This window comes from Chrysemys picta, chromosome 13 (genome assembly GCF_011386835.1).
Source record: "Chrysemys picta bellii isolate R12L10 chromosome 13, ASM1138683v2, whole genome shotgun sequence".
NCBI lineage: Eukaryota > Metazoa > Chordata > Testudines > Emydidae > Chrysemys > Chrysemys picta.
Genome location: NC_088803.1, coordinates 5626030 through 5651608, shown reverse-complemented (window position 1 = coordinate 5651608; position 25579 = coordinate 5626030). Strand labels below are relative to the sequence as shown.

Here is a 25579-nt window from a genome sequence, read left to right as displayed (position 1 = left end):
CATCCGATTGATACATACAACACACACATACAAAGTGGAACACACTTGATGGATCTACATAACACACACCTGATCGATATACAACACACACACACAATGGATATACACAACACAAATATGCACAGTTGACACACCTGATTAATATACACAACAGCCCCCTGATGGATATACACCAGGCACATGCAGTCAACACACCCAATGGATATACACAACACACATCTGATTGATACACACAACACACACATGCACAGTTGACGCATCTGATGGATATACACAACACACACCCAATTGGTATACAAAATGCACACCCGATGGATATACATGACACACACCCGATTGATACACACAACACACACAGTTTACACACCCTACCGATATACACAACAGACACACGATCAATACACACACATACACACACAGAGTTGACACACCCAATGGATATACATAACACACACCTGATCGATACACACAACACACAGTTGACACATCCGATGGATATACATGACACACACCCGATTGATGCACACACACACACAAACACACAGTCGACACACCCTACCGATATACACAACACACACCCGATTGATACACACAACACACACATGAACAGCCAACACACCCGATGGATATACATGACACACACCCGATCGATACACACAACACACAGTTGACTCACCCGATGGATATACATGACACACACCCGATCCGTACACACAACACACAGTTGACACACCCGATGGATATACACGAAACACACACGTTCGATGCACACACACACTCACAGCCGACACACCTGATGGATATACACGACACACACCCAATCGATGAACACACACGCACACACAGCTGACACACCCGATCCGTACACACAACACACAGCCAACACACTCGATGGATACACATGACACGCACATGCACAGCCGACACACCCGATGGATATACATGACACACACCCGATCGATGCACACACATGCACACACAGCCGACACATCCGATCCATACACACAACACACAGCCAACACACTCGATGGATACACATGACACACACACATGCACAGCCGACACACCCGATGGATATACACGACACACACCCGATCGATGCACACACATGCACACACAGCCGACACATCCGATCCATACACACAACACACAGCCAACACACTCAATGGATACACATGACACACACACACACACACACACACACACAGCCGACACACCCGATCCATACACACAACACACAGCCGACACACCCGATGGATATACATGACACACACACTCACACGCACATGCACAGCCGACACACCCGATGAATATACATGACACACACCCAATAGATACACGCACATGCACAGCCGACAAACCCAATGGATATACATGACGCACACGCACTGCCGACACACCCGATGGATATACACGACACACACCCGATCGATGCACACACATGCACACACAGCCGACACATCCGATCCATACACACAACACACAGCCAACACACTCAATGGATACACATGACACACACACACACACACACACACACACACACACAGCCGACACACCCGATCCGTACACACAACACACAGCCGACACACCCGATGGATATACATGACACACACACTCACACGCACATGCACAGCCGACACACCCGATGAATATACATGACACACACCCAATAGATACACACACGCACATGCACAGCCGACAAACCCAATGGATATACATGACACACACGCACACGCACTGCCGACACACCCGATGGATATACAGGACACACACACGCACAGCCGATGCCCGATGGATATACAGGACACACACACACATGCAGAGCCGACACGCCCGATGGATATACAGGACACACACCCAATCGATACACACACGCACATGCACAGCTGACACACCCAATGGATATACACGACACACACCCAATCGATACACACGCACGCACACATACAGCCGACACACCCGATGGATATACAGGACACACACACACACACAGCCGACGCCCGATGGATATACAGGACACACACATGCACAGCCGACACACCCGATGGATATACATGACACACGCACACGCACAGCTGACACACCCGATGGATATACAGGACACGCACACGCACAGCCGACCCACCCGATGGATATACAGGACACACACCCAATCGATACACACACACGCACGCACACACACAGCCGACACACCCAATGGATATACAGGACACACACACGCACAGCCGACACACCCGATGGATATACAGAACACACGCACAGCCGACACACTTGATGGATATACAGGACACACACACACACACACGCACAGCTGACGCCCGATGGATATACAGGACACACACACGCACAGCCGACACACTTGATGGATATACAGGACACACACACACACACGCACAGCTGACGCCCGATGGATATACAGGACACACACACGCACAGCCGACACACCCGATGGATATACAGGACACACACACACGCACAGCCGACACACCCGATGGATATACATCTCACACACACACACACACACACACACACACACACAGACACGCAGCCGACACGCCCGATCCATACACACAAGAGAGCAAGAGAATGTAGCTCTGCCCTGGGCCCTCTGATGGGTGTTGCATATTTGCATATGCAGATGAGTGGGCGGAGCCTCCAATCCACCACTCCCCCTCCCTTCAGCACATGGAACAAGATCAGAGCAGCTGCTTAGATACCCAAGGCTCACTATTGTATGCAAATTTGAGGCAAATGAGTGCCCTTGTGCATTGTGGGATGCCAGGCATAGGAGAAAGGCCAACCACTGCAGGCCTTGCCCCGCTCCAGCCAGGCCCTGCCCCCCCCAGCGCCCCCTGCTGGAACCAGCTGGAGTAGCTGGGGGCTCCCCTCTCTGGGCGTTTCTCATCTCCCGCCAATTTGTGCCATAATCCAGCCCTGCTCCCCAGGCGAGGGTGAGGGGGGCAGGGGCTGCGGGTTGGGAGTGAGGGGCACTGGCGGGGCTGTGGGGGGGCAGGGCTGTGGGTCAGGAGTGAGGGGCACTGGCAGGACAGGGGGGCAGGGGCTGCGGGTTGGGAGTGAGGGGCACCGGCAGGGCTGAGGGGGCAGGGACTGTGGGTCGGAAGTGAGGGGCACCGTCGGGGCTGTGGGTCAGGAGTGAGGGGCACCGGCAGGACAGGGAGGCAGGGGCTGCGGGTTGGGAGTGAGGGGCACCGGCAGGGCTGAGGGGGCAGGGACTGTGGGTCGGGAGTGAGGGGCACCGGCGGGGCTGTGGGTCGGGAGTGAGGGGCACTGGCAGGGCTGTGGGGGGGCAGGGCTGTGGGTCAGGAGTGAGGGGCACCGGCAGAACAGTGGGTCAGGGGCTGCGGGTTGGGAGTGAGGGGCACCGGCAGGGCTGAGGGGGGGCGGGCTGTGGGTCAGGAGTGAGGGGCACTGGCGGGGCTGAGGGGGGGCAGGCTGTGGGTCAGGAGTGAGGGGCACCGGCGGGGGTGGGGGGGCAGGGGCTGTGGGTCGGGAGTGAGGGGCACCAGTGGGGCTGGGGCGGGACAGGGCATGTCCCGTTCCCCACAGGTTGGTTTCTCCTTGGCCCTGTTGCCCCCTGAAATGAATCTCCCCGAATCGGCCTGCGCAGATCCCGCCCCTCCCCTCCCCCACCGCCCGCGGCACGGACCCCTGTGTCACCCCCCTATCGCTGCCTTGTTCTGTCCCCTCTGCTCTCTCGTTCCCTCCTTCCTCCTCTTCTCCCTGCTTCGTTCCCTCCATCCTCCTCCTCTTTGTCCCATTCCCTCCATCCTCCTCCTCTTCCTGCTTCATTCCCTCCATCCTCCTCTTCTCTGTCCCGTTTCCTCCTTCCTCCTCTTTTCTGTCCCGTTCCCACCTTCTTCCTCTTCTCCCTGCTTCGTTCCCTCCATCCTCCTCTTCTCTGTCCCGTTCCCTCCTTCCTCCTCTTCTCCCTGCTTCGTTCCCTCCATCCTCCTCTTCTCTGTCCCGTTCCCACCTTCCTCCTCTTCTCCCTGCTTCGTTCCCTCCTTCCTCCTCTTCTCTGTCCCGTTCCCTCCATCCTCCTCTTCTCCCTGCTTCGTTCCCTCCTTCCTCCTCTTCTATGTCTCGTTCCCTCGATCCTCCTCTTCTCTGTCCCGTTCCCTCGATCCTCCTCTTCTCTGTCCCATTCCCACCTTCCTCCTTTTCTCCCTGCTTCGTTCCCTCCATCCTCCTCTTCTCTGTCCCGTTCCCTCCTTCCTCCTCTTCTCCCTGCTTCGTTCCCTCCATCCTCCTCTTCTCTGTCCCATTCCCTCCATCCTCTTCTTCTCCCTGCTTCGTTCCCCCCATCCTCCTCTTCTCTGTCCCGTTCCCACCTTCCTCCTCTTCTCCCTGCTTCGTTCCCTCCATCCTCCTCTTCTCCCTGCTTCATTCCCTCCATCCTCCTCTTCTCATTCCCTCCTTCCTTCTCCATTTCCTTCGTTCTCTCCTTCCCTGTCTGGTGCATCCCCTCCCTCCGTCCCTTTCTGTCTCATTCCTTGCATCCGTCCATCTGGCTTCTGCCTCCAACCCTCTTTTCCAGCCTCTCGCTCTCCCCAGCTCGCTCCCTCCATCCTTCCCTTTCCCTCCGACCAGCCCCAGTTTTCTTCCCTCCATCTCTCTCCCCTCCCCCACACCGCTCCCTTTGTGTCGCTGATAAGAAAATACAAGGCCCAGGCTAATTACCCGCCTGCCGCTGGCTCCTTAATGAGGTGATTTGCATCCACAAGACTCCCCTCCCTTCCCCTCACCGAACCCCAGAGCGGAGCAATGAAAGAGTGAGATGGGGGGAAAGGGGGTTGAATGATGGCAGATAGAGGGGGCTGCGGCAAGGGATGGGTAGGAATGAATATCTGCCTATGGCCTCCCCTCCGCATCCGTCCATCCCCATCTACCCTCCTGTCTGTCCATCCACCCCTTGCACTCATCCACCTACGGTCCCCACCCTCCTATCCATCCATCCATCCGTCCATCCATCCACCCACCCACAGTCCCCACCCACCCTCCATCCATCCATCCGTCCATCCATCCGTCCATCCATCCACCCACAGTCCCCACCCACCCTCCTATCCATCCGTCCATCCATCCACCCACCCACCCACAGTCCCCCACCCACCCTCCATCCATCCATCCATCCACCCACCATCCCCACCCACCCCTGCACCCATCCACCCTCCTATCCATCCATCCATCCATCTACCCACCCACCCACCCCCTGCACCCATCCATCCTCCTACCCATCCATCCATCCACCCCCCACACCCACCCACGCTCCTATCCATCCACCTACCTGTCCCCATCCATCCTCCTATCCATCCATCCACCCACCCACCCACCTGTCCCCATCCACCCCCCGCACCCATCCACGCTCCTATCCATCCACCTACGGTCCCCACCCTCCTATCCATCCATCCATCCATCCACCCACCCACCCTCCCTCCATCCATCCATCCACCGTCCCCACCCACCCCCTGCACCCACCCACCCTCCTATTGATCCATCCATCTACCCACCCACCCCTGCACCCATCCACCCTCCTATCCATTCATCCATCTACCCACCCACCCCCTGTACCCATCCACCCTCCTATCCAACCATCCATCCATCCATCCATCTACTCACCCAGCCACCCCCTGCACCCATCCATCCTCCTATCCATCCATCCATCCACCCACCCACCTGTCCCCATCCACCCCCCGCATCCACCCACGCTCCTATCCATCCACCCACCTGTCCCCATCCATCCTCCTATCCATCCATCCATCCACCCACCCACCTGTCCCCATCCACCCCCCGCATCCACCCACGCTCCTATCCATCCACCCACCTGTCCCCATCCATCCTCCTATCCATCCATCCATCCACCCACCCACCTGTCCCCATCCACCCCCCGCATCCACCCACGCTCCTATCCATCCACCCACCTGTCCCCATCCATCCTCCTATCCATCCATCCATCCACCCACCCACCTGTCCCCATCCACCCCCTGCATCCACCCACGCTCCTATCCATCCACCCACCTGTCCCCATCCATCCTCCTATCCATCCATCCATCCACCCACCCACAGTCCCCACCCACCCTCCATCCATCCATCCATCCACCCACCATCCCCACCCACCCCTGCACCCATCCACCCTCCTATCCATTCATCCATCCATCCACCCACCCACAGTCCCCACCCACCCTCCATCCATCCATCCATCCACCCACCATCCCCACCCACCCCTGCACCCATCCACCCTCCTATCCATTCATCCATCCATCTACCCACCCACCCCCTGCACCCATCCATCCTCCTACCCATCCATCCATCCACCCCCCACACCCACCCACGCTCCTATCCATCCACCTACCTGTCCCCATCCATCCTCCTATCCATCCATCCACCCACCATCCCCACCCACCCCCTGCACCCATCCACCTTCCTATCCATCCATCCATCCACCCACCCTCCCTCCATCCATCCATCCACCGTCCCCACTCACCCCCTGCACCCACCCACCCTCCTATTGATCCATCCATCTACCCACCCACCCCTGCACCCATCCACCCTCCTATCCATTCATCCATCTACCCACCCACCCCCTGTACCCATCCACCCTCCTATCCAACCATCCATCCATCCATCCATCTACTCACCCACCCACCCCCTGCACCCATCCATCCTCCTATCCATCCATCCATCCACCCACCCACCCACCTGTCCCCATCCACCCCCCGCACCCACCCACGCTCCTATCCATCCACCCACCTGTCCCCATCCATCCTCCTATCCATCCATCCATCCACCCACGCACCTGTCCCCATCCACCCCCCCGCACCCACCCACGCTCCTATCCATCCACCCACCTGTCCCCATCCACCCTCCTATTCATCCATCCATCCATCCACCCCCTGCACCCACCCTCCTATCCATCCACCCACCCACCCGTCCCCATCCACCCCCTGCACCCATCCACCCTCCTATCCATCCATCCATCCTCCACCCACCCACCCTCCATCCATCCACCCACCGTCCCCACCCACCCCCTGCACCCATCCACCCACCCTCCTATCCATCCGTCCATCCACCTGTCCCCATCCACCCCGTGCACCCATCCATCCACCCACCATCCCCACCCACCCCCTGCACCCACCCACCCTCCTATCCATCCACCCACCTGTCCCCATCCACCCCTTGCACCCACCCATCCTCCTATCCATCCACCCTCCTATCCATCCACCCACCTGTCCCTATCCACCCCCTGCACCGATCCACCCTCCTATTCATCCATCCATGCACCCCCTGCACCTACCCACCCTCCTATCAATCCACCCACCTGTCCCCATCCACCCCCGCATCCACCCACCCTCCTATCCATCCACCTGTCCCCATCCATCCACCCATCCATCCTCAGATACCCCCTCTATTCATCCATCCACCCACCTGTCCCCATCCACCCCCTGCTCCCATCCATCTATCTACATTCACCCCCTGAACCCATCCACCCCCTGCCTCAACCATCCCCTGCACCCACCCATCCATCCATCCCCATACACCCCCTCCCCATCCATCCCCATACACCCCATCCATCCATCCCCATACACCCCATCCATCCATCCATCCATCCATCCATCCCCATACACCCCCTCCCCATCCATCCCCATACTTATCTATCTATCTATCTATCTATCTATCTATCTATCTATCTATCTATCAAGGAGGTGGAGGTGCATTTTGCAGCTCTTGGGCCCGGTTTCCCCTGAGCCAGCTGGTCTCAGGGCTCCCATGCCCTGGTGATTCTGTCTCTCAGCGCGAGCCCACCAAGTGCCCCCAGTGGTTCTCAGCCCCTCCCCCCTGTGTCCTGCCCCCCGCCAGTGGCTCCCAACCTGTGTCCAGCTCCATTTGCAATGGAAATTCCTCCTCCAGCCTGGGTGACTCTTATTTGCAATTTAAACAACCTCTCCCCTCCCCGCCGGTCCCTCACCAACCAGTACCCCAATCCTCCAGCCAGTGCTCCATTGAGGGGACAGGCCCCATGTCCCATTCTCCGCCCCCGAACCAGCCAGTCCCCAGCCCTGGGGCCGGATAGGAGCCGGTGCCCCCTCCAGGGGATGGGTGGAGCGGAGTCCTGGGGCCTGGTAGCTGGTGTGGGGGGATGCAGTACTAGTCACTGCCCCCGGGGGCTCTGCTCACCCTTCCTCATTCCATGCGGATAATGGTCCTAGCCTGAGTCAGGTCATAGCTGAGTGGATGGGGAAGGGGACGGGGGTAGGGGTAGGGGGCTCCCAAGCACTCAATTTTTCTCACCCTCCCTCTCTCACTCTGTTCTTCCCCCCTCCCCCCGCAGGGTCTCGGCTCCTGCGCTGAGATGACCCCTCCACGCGCCTCCTGCCTCCACCGCCATGGACGCTCCCTCTAACTCTGCCTCCTCCTCCTCCTCCTCTGCCCCCACAACCGACGGGCAGGATGCCAGGGCTGTGGGCTGGCCACCTCAGGACCCCTCCGCCCCTCCAGCCACCAAAGAACCCTCCCTGCCGGACCGCCCCTCCACCTCCCCTTCCCCTGCTGAGACCATGAGGCCCAGCCCCGTCCCCCAGCCGGAACCAGGCCCCGCCAATCTCCCAGCGGCCATCTTGTCTGCCCCACAACTCCAGGCAGGCTTCGGCCTAGTAGCACCAAGCCCATCCCTCCTCCATCCCTCCGCCCCCAGGGAAGATGCCAAGGAGGAGGAGGAAGAAGAAGGCAATGATGATGATGAAGAGGATGCGGAAGATGGTGGCAGCACAGCCCATCTGCTCTTCTTCCCTGATGGCTCAGCCTATCTCCTCAGCGGCGGCCATGTTCTCTTACCAAAGGGCTACCCTGGCGCCACGGCAACCCTGCCGGTGTCCACCCTCCACGTCCAAGATGGCGGCCCCAACCAAGGCTTTACGTCTACTGACCAAATGTCCCAGAATACCTCAGCGCCGGGCGAGCAGCCCCCATCCGGCGCCTTCCGCAGCTACCGACTAGCCAGGGCCTCTGCTCCCACCACCTCTGCCAAAAACTCTCCCACCGAACCCAAAGATGCCGTCACCGACGGGGAGGGGGAAGCCAAAGTTGGCCAAGAGGAAGAACCATCATGGCCACTGTGGCTGTGCTTGGCCTGCCGTCTCTCCTTCCGACAGGGCCGCTCCTTGGCATCCCACGCCCTCTCAGCCCATGGGGTGCGGCTCAGCCCCGGGGAGCGCCGGGCCCTGTCCCAAGGAGTCCCCGCCGTGCTCCAGGGCACTGCCCTCAGCTTCCTAGAACCAAATAACCCCCCCAGCGGGGTGGACCTCAGCGCCGGAATGTGTAGTGGATGGGTGAATGTAATGAAGGAGGAGGAGGAGGAGAGAAGCCCCCGAGAAGGACGCAAGCCACCCGATGCCAAAGATTCAAGGGCCGGCGGCGTGGACTGGGCCAACGGGGGAGAGGAGGAGGAGCAACAGGAGGAGAAGGCTGAAGGCAGGAAGGAAGAAGGGGATGGGCTGAGGCTTCTGCCGGACCAAAGCTCACATGGCCAAAGCCCACCCAGAGGCACCAACGTCCCGGATGACCCACCGCCAGGGAAGGCCAACACCGAGCTCAACAACGAGTCCAACAGCGAGTCCAATGTTGGGTTGGCCAACAGCGGGGTCAACTCCAACACTGGAGGGGTCCCTCTTGGCTTTGGGGATGATTACACGGCCATGGCCTATCCTGGGCTCAGTCTCTCTGGCCACATGTCCCTGCTGCATTCCCGCAACTCCTGCAAAACCCTCAAGTGCCCCAAATGCAACTGGCACTACAAGTACCAGCAGACCCTGGATGTCCACATGAAGGAGAAGCATCCTGAGAGCAACAGCCACTGCGCCTACTGCAGTGCCGGAGGCCCCCACCCGCGCCTGGCCCGGGGTGAGAGCTACAACTGTGGCTATAAGCCGTACCGCTGTGAGGCTTGCAACTACTCCACCACCACCAAGGGGAACCTCAGCATCCACATGCAGTCAGACAAGCATCTGGCCAACCTTCAGGGTTTCCAGGCCAACACAAGCGGCGGGGCCCAGCCAGTGCCCCCAGCCACCCCCACAGCCCCGACCCCGGTGGCCCCTGAGGAGAAAGAGACCAAAAGCAAGACATCCTGGCAGTGCAAAGTCTGCAGCTATGAGACCGGCATCTCCCGCAACCTTCGCATCCACATGACATCGGAAAAGCACATGCAGAATGTGCTTCTCCTCCACCAAGGGCTGCCATTGGCCTTGCCCGGGCTCCTGGGACAGCCGGGGGGCAGCAGTGGGGGGAAACAGCAGCCGCAGACCGAGCTCTTCCAGTTCTATGGGGTGCAAGCTCTGGGTCACCACCACGGCCACCACCATGCAGGAGCCACCGGCGCCGTCCCGGGACTGCGGGTGGAGAAGCCCATGGAACCAGCACAGCTGCTGCTCAATGGCTTCCACCCACTGGGTCCCGCTGGGAGGAAGGGGGCGGTTTCAGCACCAGGTAAGGGGCTGCGGCCCTTTGCCTCACACCATGTCTTCACATCTCCCACTGCCACCACCATCACCGCCAGTGACCTGCCCACACTGTGCGCCCCGTTCCCCACAGTAGTTAATGTTGGGTGAGTTGGCCAACAGTGGGGTCAATGTTGGGTTGGCCAACAACTGAGTCGACATTGGGTTGGCCAACAATGGGGTCCAACTTCAGGATGGCCATCAATAGGGGGATCCCTGTTCACATGCTCCCATGTCTCTCCTTCCTCCCCATGTCTCCCCATGTCCACCCCACCAGTGAGCTCCATGCCCCCTTCCCAACCCTACTCCCACCTCTGAGAGCCCCATCCCCTCCCTCCTGCTCCATTCCACCATTCCCCTTCCTCCTTCCATGGGGAAGGACACTGATAACCTGGAGGGGGCTGGAAAGGCTGGGATCCCCCAAGAGAGTTTGTGGGGACAGTAGGGAAAATGTCTTTTCAGGTCAATATTAACAGATTTCATCCATTCTCTTCTGTCTATCTTCTCTACATTTCACTCTCTCTTTCTTTTCATTCCTTCCTTCCTTCCTTCCTTCCACTTTCATTTTTTATTCATTCCTGTTTTTTCTTTTGTTCTTTCCCTTTCTCTCTCATTCATTCATTGTTTCTTACCCATTCTCTTTCTTATACATTCATTTGTTCTTTCATTCCTCCTTTCTTGCTCACACACATTCATTCTTTCTCTCTTTCCTCTCCATTCATTCTTTCAATTGTTTCCCCTTTCTGGCTGTCTTTCTTGCTCATTTCTTCCTGTTTTATTTGTTCATTCTTTTTGTCTTCTCTCTCCCCCATTTGTTAATTCTTTCCTTCTCTCTCTTATTCATTCTCTTGTTCATTTTCTTTCAATTTCTTATTCATTCTTTATTCCTTTCTTTCGCATTCATTCTTCCCTTTCCTATCATTATTTCTTCCTTTTACTCGTTCCTTTGCCTCTCATTCATTCTTCCTTTTCCTCTTTCGCTTTTCCCTTGTCTTGTTCTCTCTCTGCCCCACCGCCAGCGGCTCCGGTGCCGCTTTCCCCATCCCCATGTCCTCCGCCCCCACTGGCCCCTGCCTCCCCGCCACTGGCTACGCTGGTGGCATCGGAGCGGCTCTTCGGCTGCCTGGTGTGCCAGCGCTTCGGCACGGACAGTGTGGAGGAACTACTTCGCCACTCCACCGCTCCGCGCCGGCTGCCCGAGGCTGAGTGGAAGGAGGTGGCGGGGGATCTCCACCGCTGTCGGCTCTGCGCCTACGGCACCCAGCTCAAGGCCAACTTCCAGCTGCACCTGAAGACCGACAAGCACGCCCACAAGTACCAGCTAGCTGCCCACCTGCGCGAGGGGGGCGGGGCTTTGCCCACCGCCACCCCCGCAGGGGCTGAGCTGCAGCCTGGCCCCGCCCCTGCCCCGCCCCCCCTCCACCTGCGCTGCAACCTCTGCGACTACGAGACCAACAGCAAGGAGAAGATGCGGCTGCACGTGCGGGGGGCGGGGCACGAGGAGGGCGAGCGAAGCTACAAGGTGAGGGGGCGGGGCTATGGGGAAGGGTGGGGCTTCAAGGTAAGGATGAGGCAGGGCTGTGGGAGGGGGTGGGGACAAGATACAAGGTGAGCAGGGGAGGGCAGGGCTACAGCAGAAGGGGTGGGGAATGAAAGGTGAGGGCGTGGCAACCAGGCATGGGGATGAGGCAACCAACAGAGGGGGGACCCATCGGTTCTGGGGGGGGAGGGAAGCCAGGAGGGGAGTGCTGGGGGGGAGGGATATACACTGGGGGGGGGCAGGGTTCAGGAGGGGCTTCCCCCAACACCTCTGATCTCTCTCTCCCCACCCCAGTTCCTGCTGGAGTTGGAGGCGTCGGCACTGGGTCCCGACCCCCCCCACTTCCACTGCCTGCTCTGCAACACCACCGCTCCTTCCTGCCTCGCCATGTTGTGCCACCTGCGGGCCCCCCGGCACCGCGATGCCCACGGCCAGCATCGCCTCCACCTGCTGCAGGGCGGGCGACCCACAGACGAGGGCACCATGGCCCTGGAGAGATGCATCCGCCTGGCCGAGCCCGTGCCACGGAGCACCGGTACCCAGGGGCTATGGGTCAGGAGTGAGCTGGGAAAGGGGGGAGCCCAGGGCTGGCAGCGCATGGGGCTGTGGGTCGGGAGTGAGGAACGCTATCACGGCCGCCGTTCCCCACCCCGCTTGGTGTTTAATTCTCATGCCGCCCTGGGACACATTCAAGCGCGAAGCGGCCGCGGAGAAACGCTCCCCTCCTAATGGATTATGACAGACACCGGGACTCGTTGCCTAGCAACCAGCAGGGAGAACGAAGGAACAGGAAAAAAATGAGCGAGAGAAAGAGAGAAATTATCTCTCTGTGACTGACAGCCCCTGTGAGGTTCCCAGAATCTGCCCCCCCTTCCCGTTCCCCTGAACCTGGGGGGTTGCAGTTTGGGAGTGAAGGGCATTGGTAGAGCTGGTCTGGGGGGGAGCCCAGGGCTGGGCTAGCAGGGGGTGCGGGTCGGGAGTGAGGGGCACTAGCAGGGCTTGGGGGGCCCAGGGCTGGGCTAGCAGGGGGCTGCGGGTCAGGAGTGAGGGGGCAGTGCTTGTGGGGGCCCAGGGCTTGGCTAGCAAGGGGTGCGGGTCGGGAGTGAGGGGCACTAGCAGGGCTTGGGGGGCCCAGGGCTGGGCTAGCAGGGGGCTGCGGGTCAGGAGTGAGGGGCACTAGCAGGGCTTGGGGGGCCCAGGGCTGGGCTAGCAGGGGCTGCAGGTCAGGAGTGAGGGGCACTAGCAGGACGGGGGGCCCAGGGCTGGGCTAGCAGGGGGCTGCGGGTCAGGAGTGAGGGGCACCGGTAGAGCTGGGCTGAGCGGGGGAGGCCAGGGCTGGGCTAGCAGGGGGCTGCGGGTCGGAAGTGAGGGGCACTAGCAGGGCTGGGGGGGCCCAGGGCTGGGTTAGCAGGGGGCTGCGGGTCAGGAGTGAGGGGCACCGGTAGAGCTGGGCTGAGCGGGGGAGGCCAGGGCTGGGCGAGCAGGGGGCTGCAGGTCGGGAGTGAGGGGCACTAGCAGAGCTGGGGGGAGGCCAGGGCTGGGCTAGCAGGGGGCTGCGGGTCGGAAGTGAGGGGCACCATCTGGTTCTGGGGCCAGTCTAACAAAGCTGATGCAGGGATGGGGGGAATGAAGCGAGGGGGGGGAGCGTTTCATCAATCACATCATGCCCCCGGCCCCACCCCACTGCTCCCACTCCCCTAACCCATCTCGTCTGCCCTCCCACCAGGGAAGGAATCAACCTCTGAGCCCAGGACCCCGGAGAAAGAGACTCTGAACAAAGCCCCGCCCCCAGGTGAGTGGCCCCTTCTCCTCGCAGGATGCCTGGGTTCCTGCACCCCCATGTGAGATTCCAGCTTTGCCCTCCCTGCTTGACTCTCCTGGAGCCGGGCAGCCTAGACCGGGGGGGGCCCTGACCCCACATGTGCTCCGCCCTCTCCCCCAAGCCTCGGCCCAACCCGGAGGGAGCTCTGCTTGGCGGGTGCTGGGGGGGAGGGGCCGCGTGGAGCCCCAAGGGGGGGACGGGTTGGGCGGGAGGGGAGGGGAAGCAGAGCAAGTCGCTAACACCCCCCCCACACACACTGCAGGACTGGACGAGACCGAGACGAAGAGCCGAGCAGCCGGGGAAACCCAGACCACGGTGAGCACCCCAAGTGGGAGGGGGCAACTCCCCATCCCGGACACCTGAGTCCAATTCTGGTCCCTCCACCATGCCCCAAGGCCTGACAGCTGCAGGGCTGCTGTCCTAGATGCCCGAGTCTCTTTCCCCCGTCCCGGACTCCTGGGTCCGCTTTTGCGCATCCCTGTCTCTCCCTGGCCCACCCCATGGGACCGGGAGCTGCAGGACAGCTGTCCCGGATTCCTGGATCCACTCTCTGGTTCTGGATGCCTGGGCCCCTTTCCCCCATCCCGGATGCCTGGGTCCTTTTCCCCTGTCCCAAACGCCTGGGCCCCTCCCATATGATCTGACAACCCCTCTCTCCGCCGCCCCCCACCCAGGTGTTCTGCTGCCCGTACTGCAGCTATGTGAGCCGGGCGCCGGCGGGGGTGCGCAGCCACGCCGTGTCCCAGCATGCCTTGCAGCCGACCTACCGCTGCCCGCTGTGCCAGGAGGAGCAGCTGGTGGGCAGAGGCAGCCTGCGCGTCCACCTCAGTCACGTCCACAACGTGGTGCCCGAATGCGTGGAGAAGCTGCTGCTTGTGGTGAGCGCCCCTAGTGCCGGGCTGGGACCTCCCCCACGGCACAGCGCCCCCAGTGCCGGGCTGGGACCCCCCCATGACACAACGCCCCTAGTGCCGGGCTGGGACCTCCCCCATGGCACAGCGCCCCCTAGTGCCGGGCTGGGACCTCCCCCACGGCACAGCGCCCCCTAGTGCCGGGCTGGGACCCCCATGACACAACGCCCCTAGTGCCGGGCTGGGACCCCCCCCATGACACAGCGCCCCCAGTGCCGGGCTGGGACCCCCATGGCACAGCTCCCCTAGTGCCGGGCTGGGACCCCCCACGGCACAGAACCCCTAGTGCTGGGCTGGGACCTCCCCCACGGCACAGCGCCCCCTAGTGCCGGGCTGGGACCCCCATGACACAACGCCCCTAGTGCCGGGCTGGGACCCCCCCCATGACACAGCGCCCCCAGTGCCGGGCTGGGACCCCCATGGCACAGCTCCCCTAGTGCCGGGCTGGGACCTCCCCCACGGCACAGCGCCCCCTAGTGCCGGGCTGGGACCTCCCCCACGGCACAGCGCCCCCTAGTGCCGGGCTGGGACCCCCCCCATGGCACAACGCCCCCTAGTGCCAGGCTAGGACCCCCCCACGACACAACGCCCCTAGTGCCGGGCTGGGACCCCCCACGGCACAGCGCCCCTAGTGCCAGGCTGGGACCCCCATGGCACAGCGCCCCCTAGTGCCGGGCTCGGACCCCCCCATGACACAATGCCCCTAGTGCCGGGCTGGGACCTCCCCCACGGCACAGCGCCCCCTAGTGCCGGGCTCGGACCCCCCCCATGACACAACGCCCCTAGTGCCGGGCTGGGACCGCCATGGCACAGCGCCCCTAGTGCCGGGCTGGGACCTCCCGCACAGCACAGCGCCCCCTAGTGCCGGGCTGGGACCCCCCCATGGCACAACGCCCCTAGTGCCGGGCTGGGACCGCCATGGCACAGCGCCCCTAGTGCCGGGCTGGGACCCCCCCCATGGCACAACGCCCCTAGTGCCGGGCTGGGACCCCCCCCCATGGCACAACGCCCCTAGTGCCGGGCTGGGACCCCCCCCACGGCACAGCGCCCCCTAGTGCCGGGCTGGGACCCCCATGACACAGCGCCCCTAGTGCCGGGCTGGGACCTCCCGCACGGCACAGCGCCCCCTAGTGCCGGGCTGGGACCCCCCCCATGGCACAACGCCCCTAGTGCCGGGCTGGGACCCCCCTGGCACAGCGCCCCTAGTGCCGGGCTGGGACCTCCCGCACGGCACAGCGCCCCTAGTGCCGGGCTGGGACCTCCCCCATGACACAGCGCCCCCTAGTGCCGGGCTCGGACCCCCCCCATGACACAACGCCCCTAGTGCCGGGCTGGGACCGCCATGGCACAGCGCCCCTAGTGCCGGGCTGGGACCTCCCGCACAGCACAGTGCCCCCTAGTGCCGGGCTGGGACCCCCATGACACAGCGCCCCTAGTGCCGGGCTGGGACCTCCCGCACAGCACAGCGCCCCCTAGTGCCGGGCTGGGACCCCCATGACACTGCGCCCCTAGTGCCGGGCTGGGACCTCCCCCACGGCACAGCGCCCCCTAGTGCCGGGCTGGGACCCCCCCCATGGCACAACGCCCCTAGTGCCGGGCTGGGACCTCCCCCATGGCACAACGCCCCTAGTGCCGGGCTGGGACCCCCCTGGCACAACGCCCCTAGTGCCGGGCTGGGACCTCCCGCACGGCACAGCGCCCCCTAGTGCCGGGCTGGGACCCCCCCATGGCACAACGCCCCCTAGTGCCGGGCTAGGACCCCCCCATGGCACAACGCCCCTAGTGCCGGGCTGGGACCCCCATGGCACAGCACCCCTAGTGCCGGGCTGGGACCTCCCCCATGGCACAGCGCCCCCTAGTGCCGGGCTGGGACCCCCATGGCACAGCGCCCCCTAGTGCCGGGCTGGGACCCCCCTGGCACAACGCCCCTAGTGCCGGGCTGGGACCCCCCCCATGACACAGCGCCCCCAGTGCCGGGCTGGGACCCCCATGGCACAACGCCCCTAGTGCCGGGCTGGGACCCCCCCCATGACACAACGTCCCTAGTGCCGGGCTGGGACCCCCATGACACAACGCCCCTAGTGCCGGGCTGGGACCCCCCTGGCACAACGCCCCTAGTGCCGGGCTGGGACCCCCCCCATGACACAACGTCCCTAGTGCCGGGCTGGGACCCCCATGACACAACGCCCCTAGTGCCGGGCTGGGACCCCCCTGGCACAACGCCCCTAGTGCCGGGCTGGGACCCCCATGGCACAGCGCCCCCTAGTGCCGGGCTGGGACCCCCCCCATGACACAACGCCCCTAGTGCCGGGCTGGGACCACCATGGCACAGCGCCCCTAGTGCCGGGCTGGGACCCCCATGACACAGCGCCCCTAGTGCCGGGCTGGGACCTCCCGCACGGCACAGCGCCCCCTAGTGCCGGGCTGGGACCCCCCCCATGGCACAACGCCCCTAGTGCCGGGCTGGGACCCCCCTGGCACAACGCCCCTAGTGCCGGGCTGGGACCTCCCGCACGGCACAGCGCCCCCTAGTGCCGGGCTGGGACCCCCATGACACAGCTCCCCTAGTGCCGGGCTGGGACCCCCCCCATGACACAACGTCCCTAGTGCCGGGCTGGGACCCCCATGGCACAGCTCCCCTAGTGCCGGGCTGGGACCCCCCACGGCACAACGCCCCTAGTGCCGGGCTGGGACCTCCCCCACGGCACAGCGCCCCCTAGTGCTGGGCTGGGACCTCCCCTGGCACAGCGCCCCCTAGTGCCGGGCTGGGACCCCAGAGCACAGCGCCCCCCAGTGCCAGGCTGGGAGATGGGGTCCAGGCCTGGTATAACTTTGCACTCATTGAATTCTCCTGTTTCATTCTCTCCCCAGGCCACGACTGTGGAGATGAACTTTGCCACCAAAGTCCTACCCAGCCCCAGCCCTGCCCCTGAACCCCCCGAGACAGGAGCGGCCCCCAACCCTGAGTGCGGGGGGGAGTGTGAATTGGCACCCACAGGTGAGCGCCCCCTGGGGCCGGGCGGGGAGATGGAGCAGTGTGGGGACCCCCTGGCACAGTGCCCCCTGGGGCCGGGCGGGGAGACGGTGGATGGCCAGGGATTGCGGAGGAAATTGGGGATGGGGGAGGGTCAGGGCTGGCTCCAGGCACCAGGCAACCAAGCACGTGCTTGGGGCGGCACCTGGTAAGGGGCGGCCAATCTTGGAGTGGCGGGGGGCAGTGCGGTGCTCGGCGGGGGGATTCCGGCGGCGCAGTGCTCGGTGGGGGGTGTTTGGCGGTGCTCGGCGGGGGGGGTTCCGGCGGCGCAGTGCTCGGTGGGGGGTGTTTGGCGGTGCTCGGCGGGGGGGGGGTTTCCGGCGGCGCAGTGCTCGGTGGGAGGTGTTTGGCAGCGCAACACTCCGCGGGGGGGCAGGGGGTGTTCGGCGGCGTGGCGCTCGGCGGGGGTTTTGGCAGCGCGGCGCTCCGCAGGGGTGGTTTCGGCGGCACGGCACTCGGTGGGGGGGTGTTTCGGCGGGGCGGCGCTGGGAGGGAGGGTGTTACGGCGGGCCGGCGCTTTTTTTTGCTGCTTGGGGCGGCAAAAAAGTTAGAGCCGGCCCTGGGGAGGGTTCACCCCTGCGGGGCTGGAGTTGGGGTTATTGGAGCCTCCGTTATTGATTCCCCCACCCCACCTTTCTCTCGCTCCCCCTGCAGCGCCCCCTGCTGGAGATGCTGCCACCTCAGCCCCAGTCCCCCCTGCCCCCTCACCCCCTCCTCCAGCGGCCGACCTGCCCCCCCCACCCCGCCCGGCCTCCCCCCTGGCTCCGAAGGCCGACGACCCGGAGGAGGAAGCCGCTGTCCAGCTTCCGGCCCTCTCTGAAGAGCAGCAGCGCCCCCCCGAGACCTCGCCGGCCCTGCAGGACCCGCGGCACCCCCTGTCCTACCGGAAAGCCACCAACTTTGCCCTGGACAAGTTCTTGGATCCGTCGCGGCCCTACAAGTGCACAGTGTGCAAAGAGTCCTTCACCCAGAAGAACATCCTTCTGGTCCACTACAACTCTGTCTCCCACCTCCACAAGATGAAGAAGGCTTCATCCGACCCCACCGCCCCATCCCGGGGCGACTCGGGGGCTCCCGGGGCCCCCCAACCCTCCTCCGACAAGCCCTACAAATGCACCACGTGCCGGGTGTCCTACAACCAGAGCTCCACCCTCGAGATCCACATGCGCTCGGTGCTCCACCAGACCCGCTCCCGGGTGGCCAAGGCGGAGGCCGCCAGCAAAGGAGAGGCACCGGAGGCGGGGGAGGTGGGAGAGGCAGCCCCGGCCCCCCCCACCGAAGCCGAGCCCCCCAAGATCCTGGAGGTGCCGACGGCGCTGCCCTTCCCAGCACCGCTCTTCTCCCCGCCGCTGCTGCCGCCGTTCCCGGTCGTGCCGGAATCACTCCTCAAGCTGCAACAGCAGCAGCTCCTCCTGCCCTTCTACCTGCACGACCTCAAGGGGGCGCCCAAGCTCGCGCTGGCAGCGCCGGCCCTGGCCCTGCCGGCCCCGTCCGCCCCGCTGATCCTGGCTCCGCCCAAGGAGCCGCCCCCTCCGCCGCCACCCCCGCCGCCTGCCCCAGCCAAACCGGAGACGGAGGAGGATGCTGGTGGAGAGGAAGCCAACGTGGCCTCCCACCCGGCGGCCAAGGCTCTGCTGGAGAACTTCGGCTTTGAGCTGGTGATCCAGTACAATGAGGGCAAGCAGGGGGCGGGGGGCGCGGCTCCCCCTCCGGTGGCCCCGCTGCCCCGCCCGCCAGCCGAGAAGCTGCGGTGCGGCACGTGCGGGAAGGTCTTCTCCAACATGCTCATCCTGAAGACGCACGAAGAACATGTTCACCGGCGCTTCCTGCCCTTCGAGGCCCTCAGCCGCTATGCCGCCCAGTTCCGGAAGACCTATGACAGCATGTACCCGCCGGCCGAGGGCACTGCCCCCACAGAGACACCCCCAGTGCCCCCAGGCATCACCCCTCTCTGCCCACCCTTCCTGATGCAGCCAGTGCCGGTGGTGGTGCCCCCGGCACTGCCCGAAGCTGAAGGGCGGTGGGTCCGGGGTGAGGAAGAGGAAGCAGGGACAGACCCATCCCGGGACGGTCAGTCGAGCCGGCGGTTCTCCCGCACCAAATTCACCGAGTTCCAATCGCAGGCTCTCCAGTCCTTCTTTGAAGCCAGCGCCTACCCCAAGGATGGCGAGGTGGAGCGTCTCTCCGTCCTCCTGGGCTTGGCCAACCGGGTCATCGTGGTGTGGTTCCAGAATGCCCGGCAGAAGGCCCGGAAGAATGGCGCTGAGGCTGGGGGTGCTGGAGGGGGCACTGTCACCAGCCAACCCAGCTGTAAGAAATGCCAAGCCGCCTTCCGATGCATCTTCGACCTGGTGCGGCATCTCAAGAAATGCTATGACGACCAGCCCTCAGCGGAAGGCAATGAGGAGGAGGAGGAAGAAGGAGAGGAAGAGCCGGAGGAAGAGGAGCCGGAGGAAGAGCCCGAGCCACCAGCTGAGGAAGAGGAGGAGGAAGAGGAGGAAGAGGCACCAAGGGGCGATGGAGACCCCAAGGAAGATCAGCCAGTGAGTGATGGAGCCATGGAGCCCCTGGAGAGCAATGCCCCCACATTCTCCTCTGATCCACCAGGAGTCCATGGCTCAGCATTCCTGGCCCCTCATGACCCGCTGCCGGAGCTGCCCCACAGCCAGGGGGCGCCCATGAAGAGGAAGCACGAGGACGGGAGCCAGTCACCGGGCGGCGGGAGCGGCGGCGAAGGGGATCCTCCGCGAGACAAGCGTCTCCGCACCACCATCCTCCCGGAGCAGCTGGACATCCTCTACCGCTGGTATGTGCAGGACTCGAACCCCACCCGCAAGATGCTGGATTGTATCTCAGAGGAGGTGGGGCTCAAGAAACGGGTGGTGCAGGTGTGGTTCCAAAACACCCGCGCCAGGGAACGCAAGGGGCAATTCCGGTGCAGCGCCAGCACCGGGATCCCCCCCATCAAGACCTCCCCATCTTCTTCCTTGGCCAAGTTGAGTCCTGGTGGCGGGATGGCCAACGTCTCCGTTGGTGGGACCCCCAACCTCTCTGTTGGTGGGACCTCCAATGTCTCCAGCGGCGGGATGGCCAATATCTCTTGTGGCGGGACCTCTAGTGTCTCCGGTGGCAGGATGGCCAATGTCTCTGATGGCGTCTCTGACGGTGGGACAGCCACTGTCCTCTACAGCATCAACCAGGCCGAGCCAGAGCCGTCAGAGTTGAACGAAGCACGGAGCCCATCCGGCGGCGATCTGAGTGATTCTTCTTCCTCCTCTTCCTCCTCCTTGGCCGATCCAGAGTCACCAGGCGGGCATGGGCCGGCGTCGGAGGGGGCGGCCGGGCTGGATCTGCTGGGCCAGCGCCGCTACCGGACCCAGATGTCCAGCCTGCAGCTGAAGATCATGAAGGCGTGTTACGAGGCCTACCGAACGCCCACCATGCAGGAGTGCGAGGTGCTGGGTGAGGAGATCGGCCTGCCCAAAAGGGTCATCCAGGTCTGGTTCCAGAATGCCCGGGCCAAAGAGAAGAAGGCCAAGGCGGCCTTGGGCGAGGGGGGCCCTGGGGCTCCCTCCGAGGGCCCCCCTGAGCCTCGGGCTGAGTGCCCCGTCTGCCAAGTCAAGTACGACTTCTATGTCTCCTGCCGTGGCCACCTGTTCTCCCGTGGCCACCTGGCCCGGCTCAAGGAGGCCGTGCAGGCCCAGCTGCGCAGCGAGGGCCATGATGGAGCGCCAGGGCCCCCGCTCCTGCCCGTCCCCCCTGGAGCGCCTCCGGCAGCCGGTGCCGCAGGTGAGTGGCAGGGCGTGGAGAGGTGAGTGGGGTCAGTAGGGGGAGGGGAAGGGGGCTTCCCTGCCCCTGCTTCCAGTGTCCTCCCACATGCCCCCACGCCTCTACATTGCTCCTCCCTCTCCCTCCCCGGGCCCAACCACCGTCCCCCTCTCCTGTCCCTCTTCCGCATGCTCCCCACTCCCTCTCCTCTAGCGGTGCCCCTCAGCTTTGAACTTCTTCCCCTCTGCTCCCCCATTTCCCTCCCCCTTCCCAACTTCCTGCCCTCTCTGGGACCCCATCGGGTGGGGGTGGGGTTCCCGTGGTTGTGCAGGGGGGTGGGGGAAGAGTGGAATTGAGCGGGAGGGGCAGGGATATTCAGCCCACCATGGTGACCTCCCCACAATGCTTTTCCCCTCCCCTTCCCCATCCTCTGAACAGGCCCCTCCGCCGCCCCCAGCACCGGACTCCTGGGTTCCACGCCGTCAGGACGTCCCTTACCTCAGAGCCAGCTCGGCTCGGCGCCGGAGCCCGCCGGGGAGACCCAGCCGGAGCCGGGAGCCGCCGGAGTGTCGGTCGCCGGAGCCACCAGAGTGTCCGTCGCTGGAGCCGCCAGACTTCCCAGCACCGTGGCCAACCCCACCTCGCCCACCCTAAAGACCCTGAAGGGTTTGAAGCCGACGGTGCCCACCCTCCTGGGCACCCAGTTCCTGCCCTTCTCCGTGCCAGCGGGCGCCCCAGCCTCCCTGTTCAGCGCCCCGCTGCCCGGCGGCTACTTCCAGCAGCTGTATGGCATGAAGAAGGGGCTGTTCCCCATGAATCCCGTCATACCTCAGACCCTCATCAGCCTGCTGCCCGCCCCCGAGGCCCCCGAGCCGGCCGGGGTCTCGACGGTGGACGTGGCCCACCGCTACTTGTGCCGCCAATGCAAGGCGGCGTTCGAGGGGGAGGAGGCGGCCGCGGCCCACCAGGCCGGCTTCTGTTACTACGGCCAGCCGGCGCCGGCGCCGCTGCGGGTGCCCGTCTGCACCTACCACTGCCTGGCATGCGAGGTGCTGGTAAGCGGGCGGGAGGCGCTGGGGGCCCACCTCCGCTCCAGCGCCCACCGCCGCAAGGCCAGCCCCGCCCCCGCCGCCAGCCCCGCCCCTGGCCCCGCCCTGGCCTTTGCCAAAGAGGAAGCAAAGTTACCTCACTCGGACCCCAGCCCAAAAAGCAACTCTACCTCGACCACGCTTCTAGCTTTATGAACAGTGCGGGGTGCAACTGGAGATGGGGGGTGCCTGGACCCCCCCCCTGCCCTGGGGAACCGCCTCCCGGAACCCTCCACCCTGGGTGACCCCCATCCTGGAACCCCCAGTGCCAGCTCCCAAACCCCCTCACTCTGGGGAACCCCAGCCCAGGACTGCCCCGTGTCCTGAGGGACCCCCAACCTGGGACACCCACTGCCAGCTCCCAACATATCCATATACCCTCCCAACCTGCTCCTGGCTGCCTCCCCAATCCTAATGTGCCAACCCCCCATACCCAAATACCCCCTTGCCCCCCCCATACTCCCAACCCAGATGTAGAGAGCTGGCACTTCTGAGTGCGTGTGTGTGGGGGGGTGAATTCAAAGCACACACCCCGCCTTCTAGGTTGGCGAGGTGCCCACACATGTGCTAGGCGTGTTCCCAACACAGCTGGCCGCCAGACACCCCCTCCTCTCCGCATATGTGTGTGTCAGGCATGTTCCCACCACGCAGGCTCCCCCAAAGGCCTCCAGCCTTTGGTCTCACACATGCTCCCCGTGTGTCCATCCGTGTATCACGGGTGGCTCCCCAGAGACGCCCCAGATTCTGCCCCCCCCCACATAACATAAGACAGGGCTTCCACATTACCCACCCCCCACCTCTCTCTTCCCCCCCAGCCTCCCTTCCCCCCATGCCAACTCCCAGGTACCCCCCAGGTGCCCCCCCAGCACATGCCCCATACTGTTACCGATCAAGACAGGCCAAAACCAAAACTCAACTCAACGGACAGCACGAGAGACAAACTCAAGGAAACGAAAAATGGGGGGGGGCAACTCTTGGTGCCCCCTATCCGTCCCCCCCCCATATCCTGCCTCTTCTCCCCTCCAGCATGCTCCGCCCATTGTGTATAGAACTCGTCGGGACGGACGGACAGACAGACACTGGCTCCAGCCCCAACCAAACAGGAGACCGGGGGCCCATCCCCCCCTCCGGTCTCTCTCCTCACGGCCGAGGGCTTCGCGGGACCAGCCCTCGCTCCCCAATTTTTTCGGGGTGGGGAGGAGGGCGTGGATTGACAGACGCTCCCCCACCCCCATCCTTCGAAGGCTTTAAAAGATCCCCACGCGCCCGGTTCCCCACCCAAAAAACCCCCATCCAACCAAGCTGCCGGCCGGGGAATGAATTCACCCCCCTCCCGCCCGCCGCCCCGCGAAGCCAAAGCTTCTCCTACCGCGGCACCACAACCAAAAATCCCACCAACCACGCGACGGCCCAAGCAAGGACCTAACAGACGCCCCCAACCCCCCACCAGAGGACTCAGCCCCAGGTCGCACCCCAACGTCCGACGGCTGTTCCCCCCTTCCCGGCCTCGTCACCGGGGCGGAGATTTTAAAGCTTTTTTCCCCCGTGTCCCCCGCACCCCAGGACCCAGTCATTTGTACGACGGGAAGGGGCCGTTTTCTGTGCCCACTCGTCGTCGCGAACCAAACGAACTACAAAGCGCGGGAGGGGGTGGAAAGGGGGGGGAATAAAACTTGGGCTTGTGCCCCCCCCCGTCTCCAACCCCCCCTCCCCACCGGAGCACCAAAAAAACCCGGCGTTTGTTGTGTATTTAAAGAAAAGGGGGGGACAAGGGAAAAGATCCCCCCAAAAAAGGAAATAAAAGGAATTGAAAATAAATGCTATGAAAGAAGAGAGGGTCGTGGGGGGCATCGGGTCACGGAGCGGGGGGAAGAGGCAGAAGAAGAAAGTGGAGGGAGATGGTGGAAATTCCCATGGTTTTAGACCTGTCCTGTGTTTTCCCGCCCCTGGCTCCACCTCCTGTCCTGTGGAAGGAGCCCCGCCCCCTGCAAGGCTGACTCTACCCCTTCCTTCCTAGCTCTGCCCCTCCACCTCAGCCCCTTTCCCTGCTCTCCCCACTCCTCCTGCAGAGACTCCTCCTTCTCCCATTGACCCCGCCCCTCCTGCCATTGGTCCTTCCCACCTCCCTAGGCCCATCCTTCCCACCCCTTTCTCCATGAGCCCCCCAGCCTCTCTCCTCACCCTAGAACCAGCCTTTTCCCCATTGGGCCCTATCTCTTCCTCCTTAGCCCCGCCCCTTCTTCCTAGATTGAACGCTTTCCCTTATTGACCCCTCCCACTTCCTAAGAGCTACTCCTTTGGCCCAACCCCTTCCAGCATTAGTCCCTCCCATCTCCCTGGTTCCCCCTCCCCCCATAGTTCTGTTTCTTTATTTGTGACCAGAATTGACCCCGCCCCTTTTTCTTTGACCGCCTCTCATGCTCCATGTGGGGGAAGAGGGGGAGCATAAGGAGACTCCACATACTTATCCAGACCCCTGCCTCCTTCCCTGCATAGGAAGAGGTGGGGCTAAGGAGGTGGGAGGGGCCAACGGAGGAAGGGGTGGTGGCCAAGGAGGTGGGCGTGGCCAGGGGAAGCGGGAGTGGGGCCAATGGAGTTGTGGGGCATGGGTTATGAGGTAAAAATGAGGTGGGGTGACCATGGAGGTGGGCCTGTGGGGATTGGCATATGGCGAGGAACCAACTGGATGCCATTTTGGTGTGACCCACCAAAATTAAAACCCGGCTCTATTACCCTCTCACCCCCAAATCTAGCCTCATCTATCCTGGGCAGTCAGGAAATAGTCTTGGGGATGCAGGGGGAAAGTGGCAGACAAGGTGTTCCCCCAATTCCCCATCATGCACCCCCCATACAGGCCCCAAGCTCCCCATAGCCCTCCCCTCCATCCTGCCCTACAACTTCACTC

The 25579-nt window shown here is 63.3% G+C and overlaps 1 protein-coding gene across 1 annotated transcript in view; it reads left to right on the top strand.

Annotated features, from left to right (window-relative positions):
- Positions 1–25047, top strand: part of ZFHX2 (zinc finger homeobox 2) — a 32367-nt gene extending 7320 nt beyond the window's left edge. Inside the window, exons 2-10 of the mRNA XM_065565319.1 lie at positions 8348–10500; positions 11531–12033; positions 12346–12586; positions 13778–13843; positions 14136–14188; positions 14548–14751; positions 17656–17782; positions 18473–21607; positions 22025–25047. Coding sequence (XP_065421391.1) covers positions 8403–10500; positions 11531–12033; positions 12346–12586; positions 13778–13843; positions 14136–14188; positions 14548–14751; positions 17656–17782; positions 18473–21607; positions 22025–22830 — 7233 coding nt within the window. The 5' untranslated portion in view covers positions 8348–8402 and the 3' untranslated portion in view covers positions 22831–25047. The remainder of the gene's footprint in view (positions 1–8347; positions 10501–11530; positions 12034–12345; positions 12587–13777; positions 13844–14135; positions 14189–14547; positions 14752–17655; positions 17783–18472; positions 21608–22024) is intronic.
- The last annotated feature ends 532 nt before the right edge of the window (positions 25048–25579 follow it).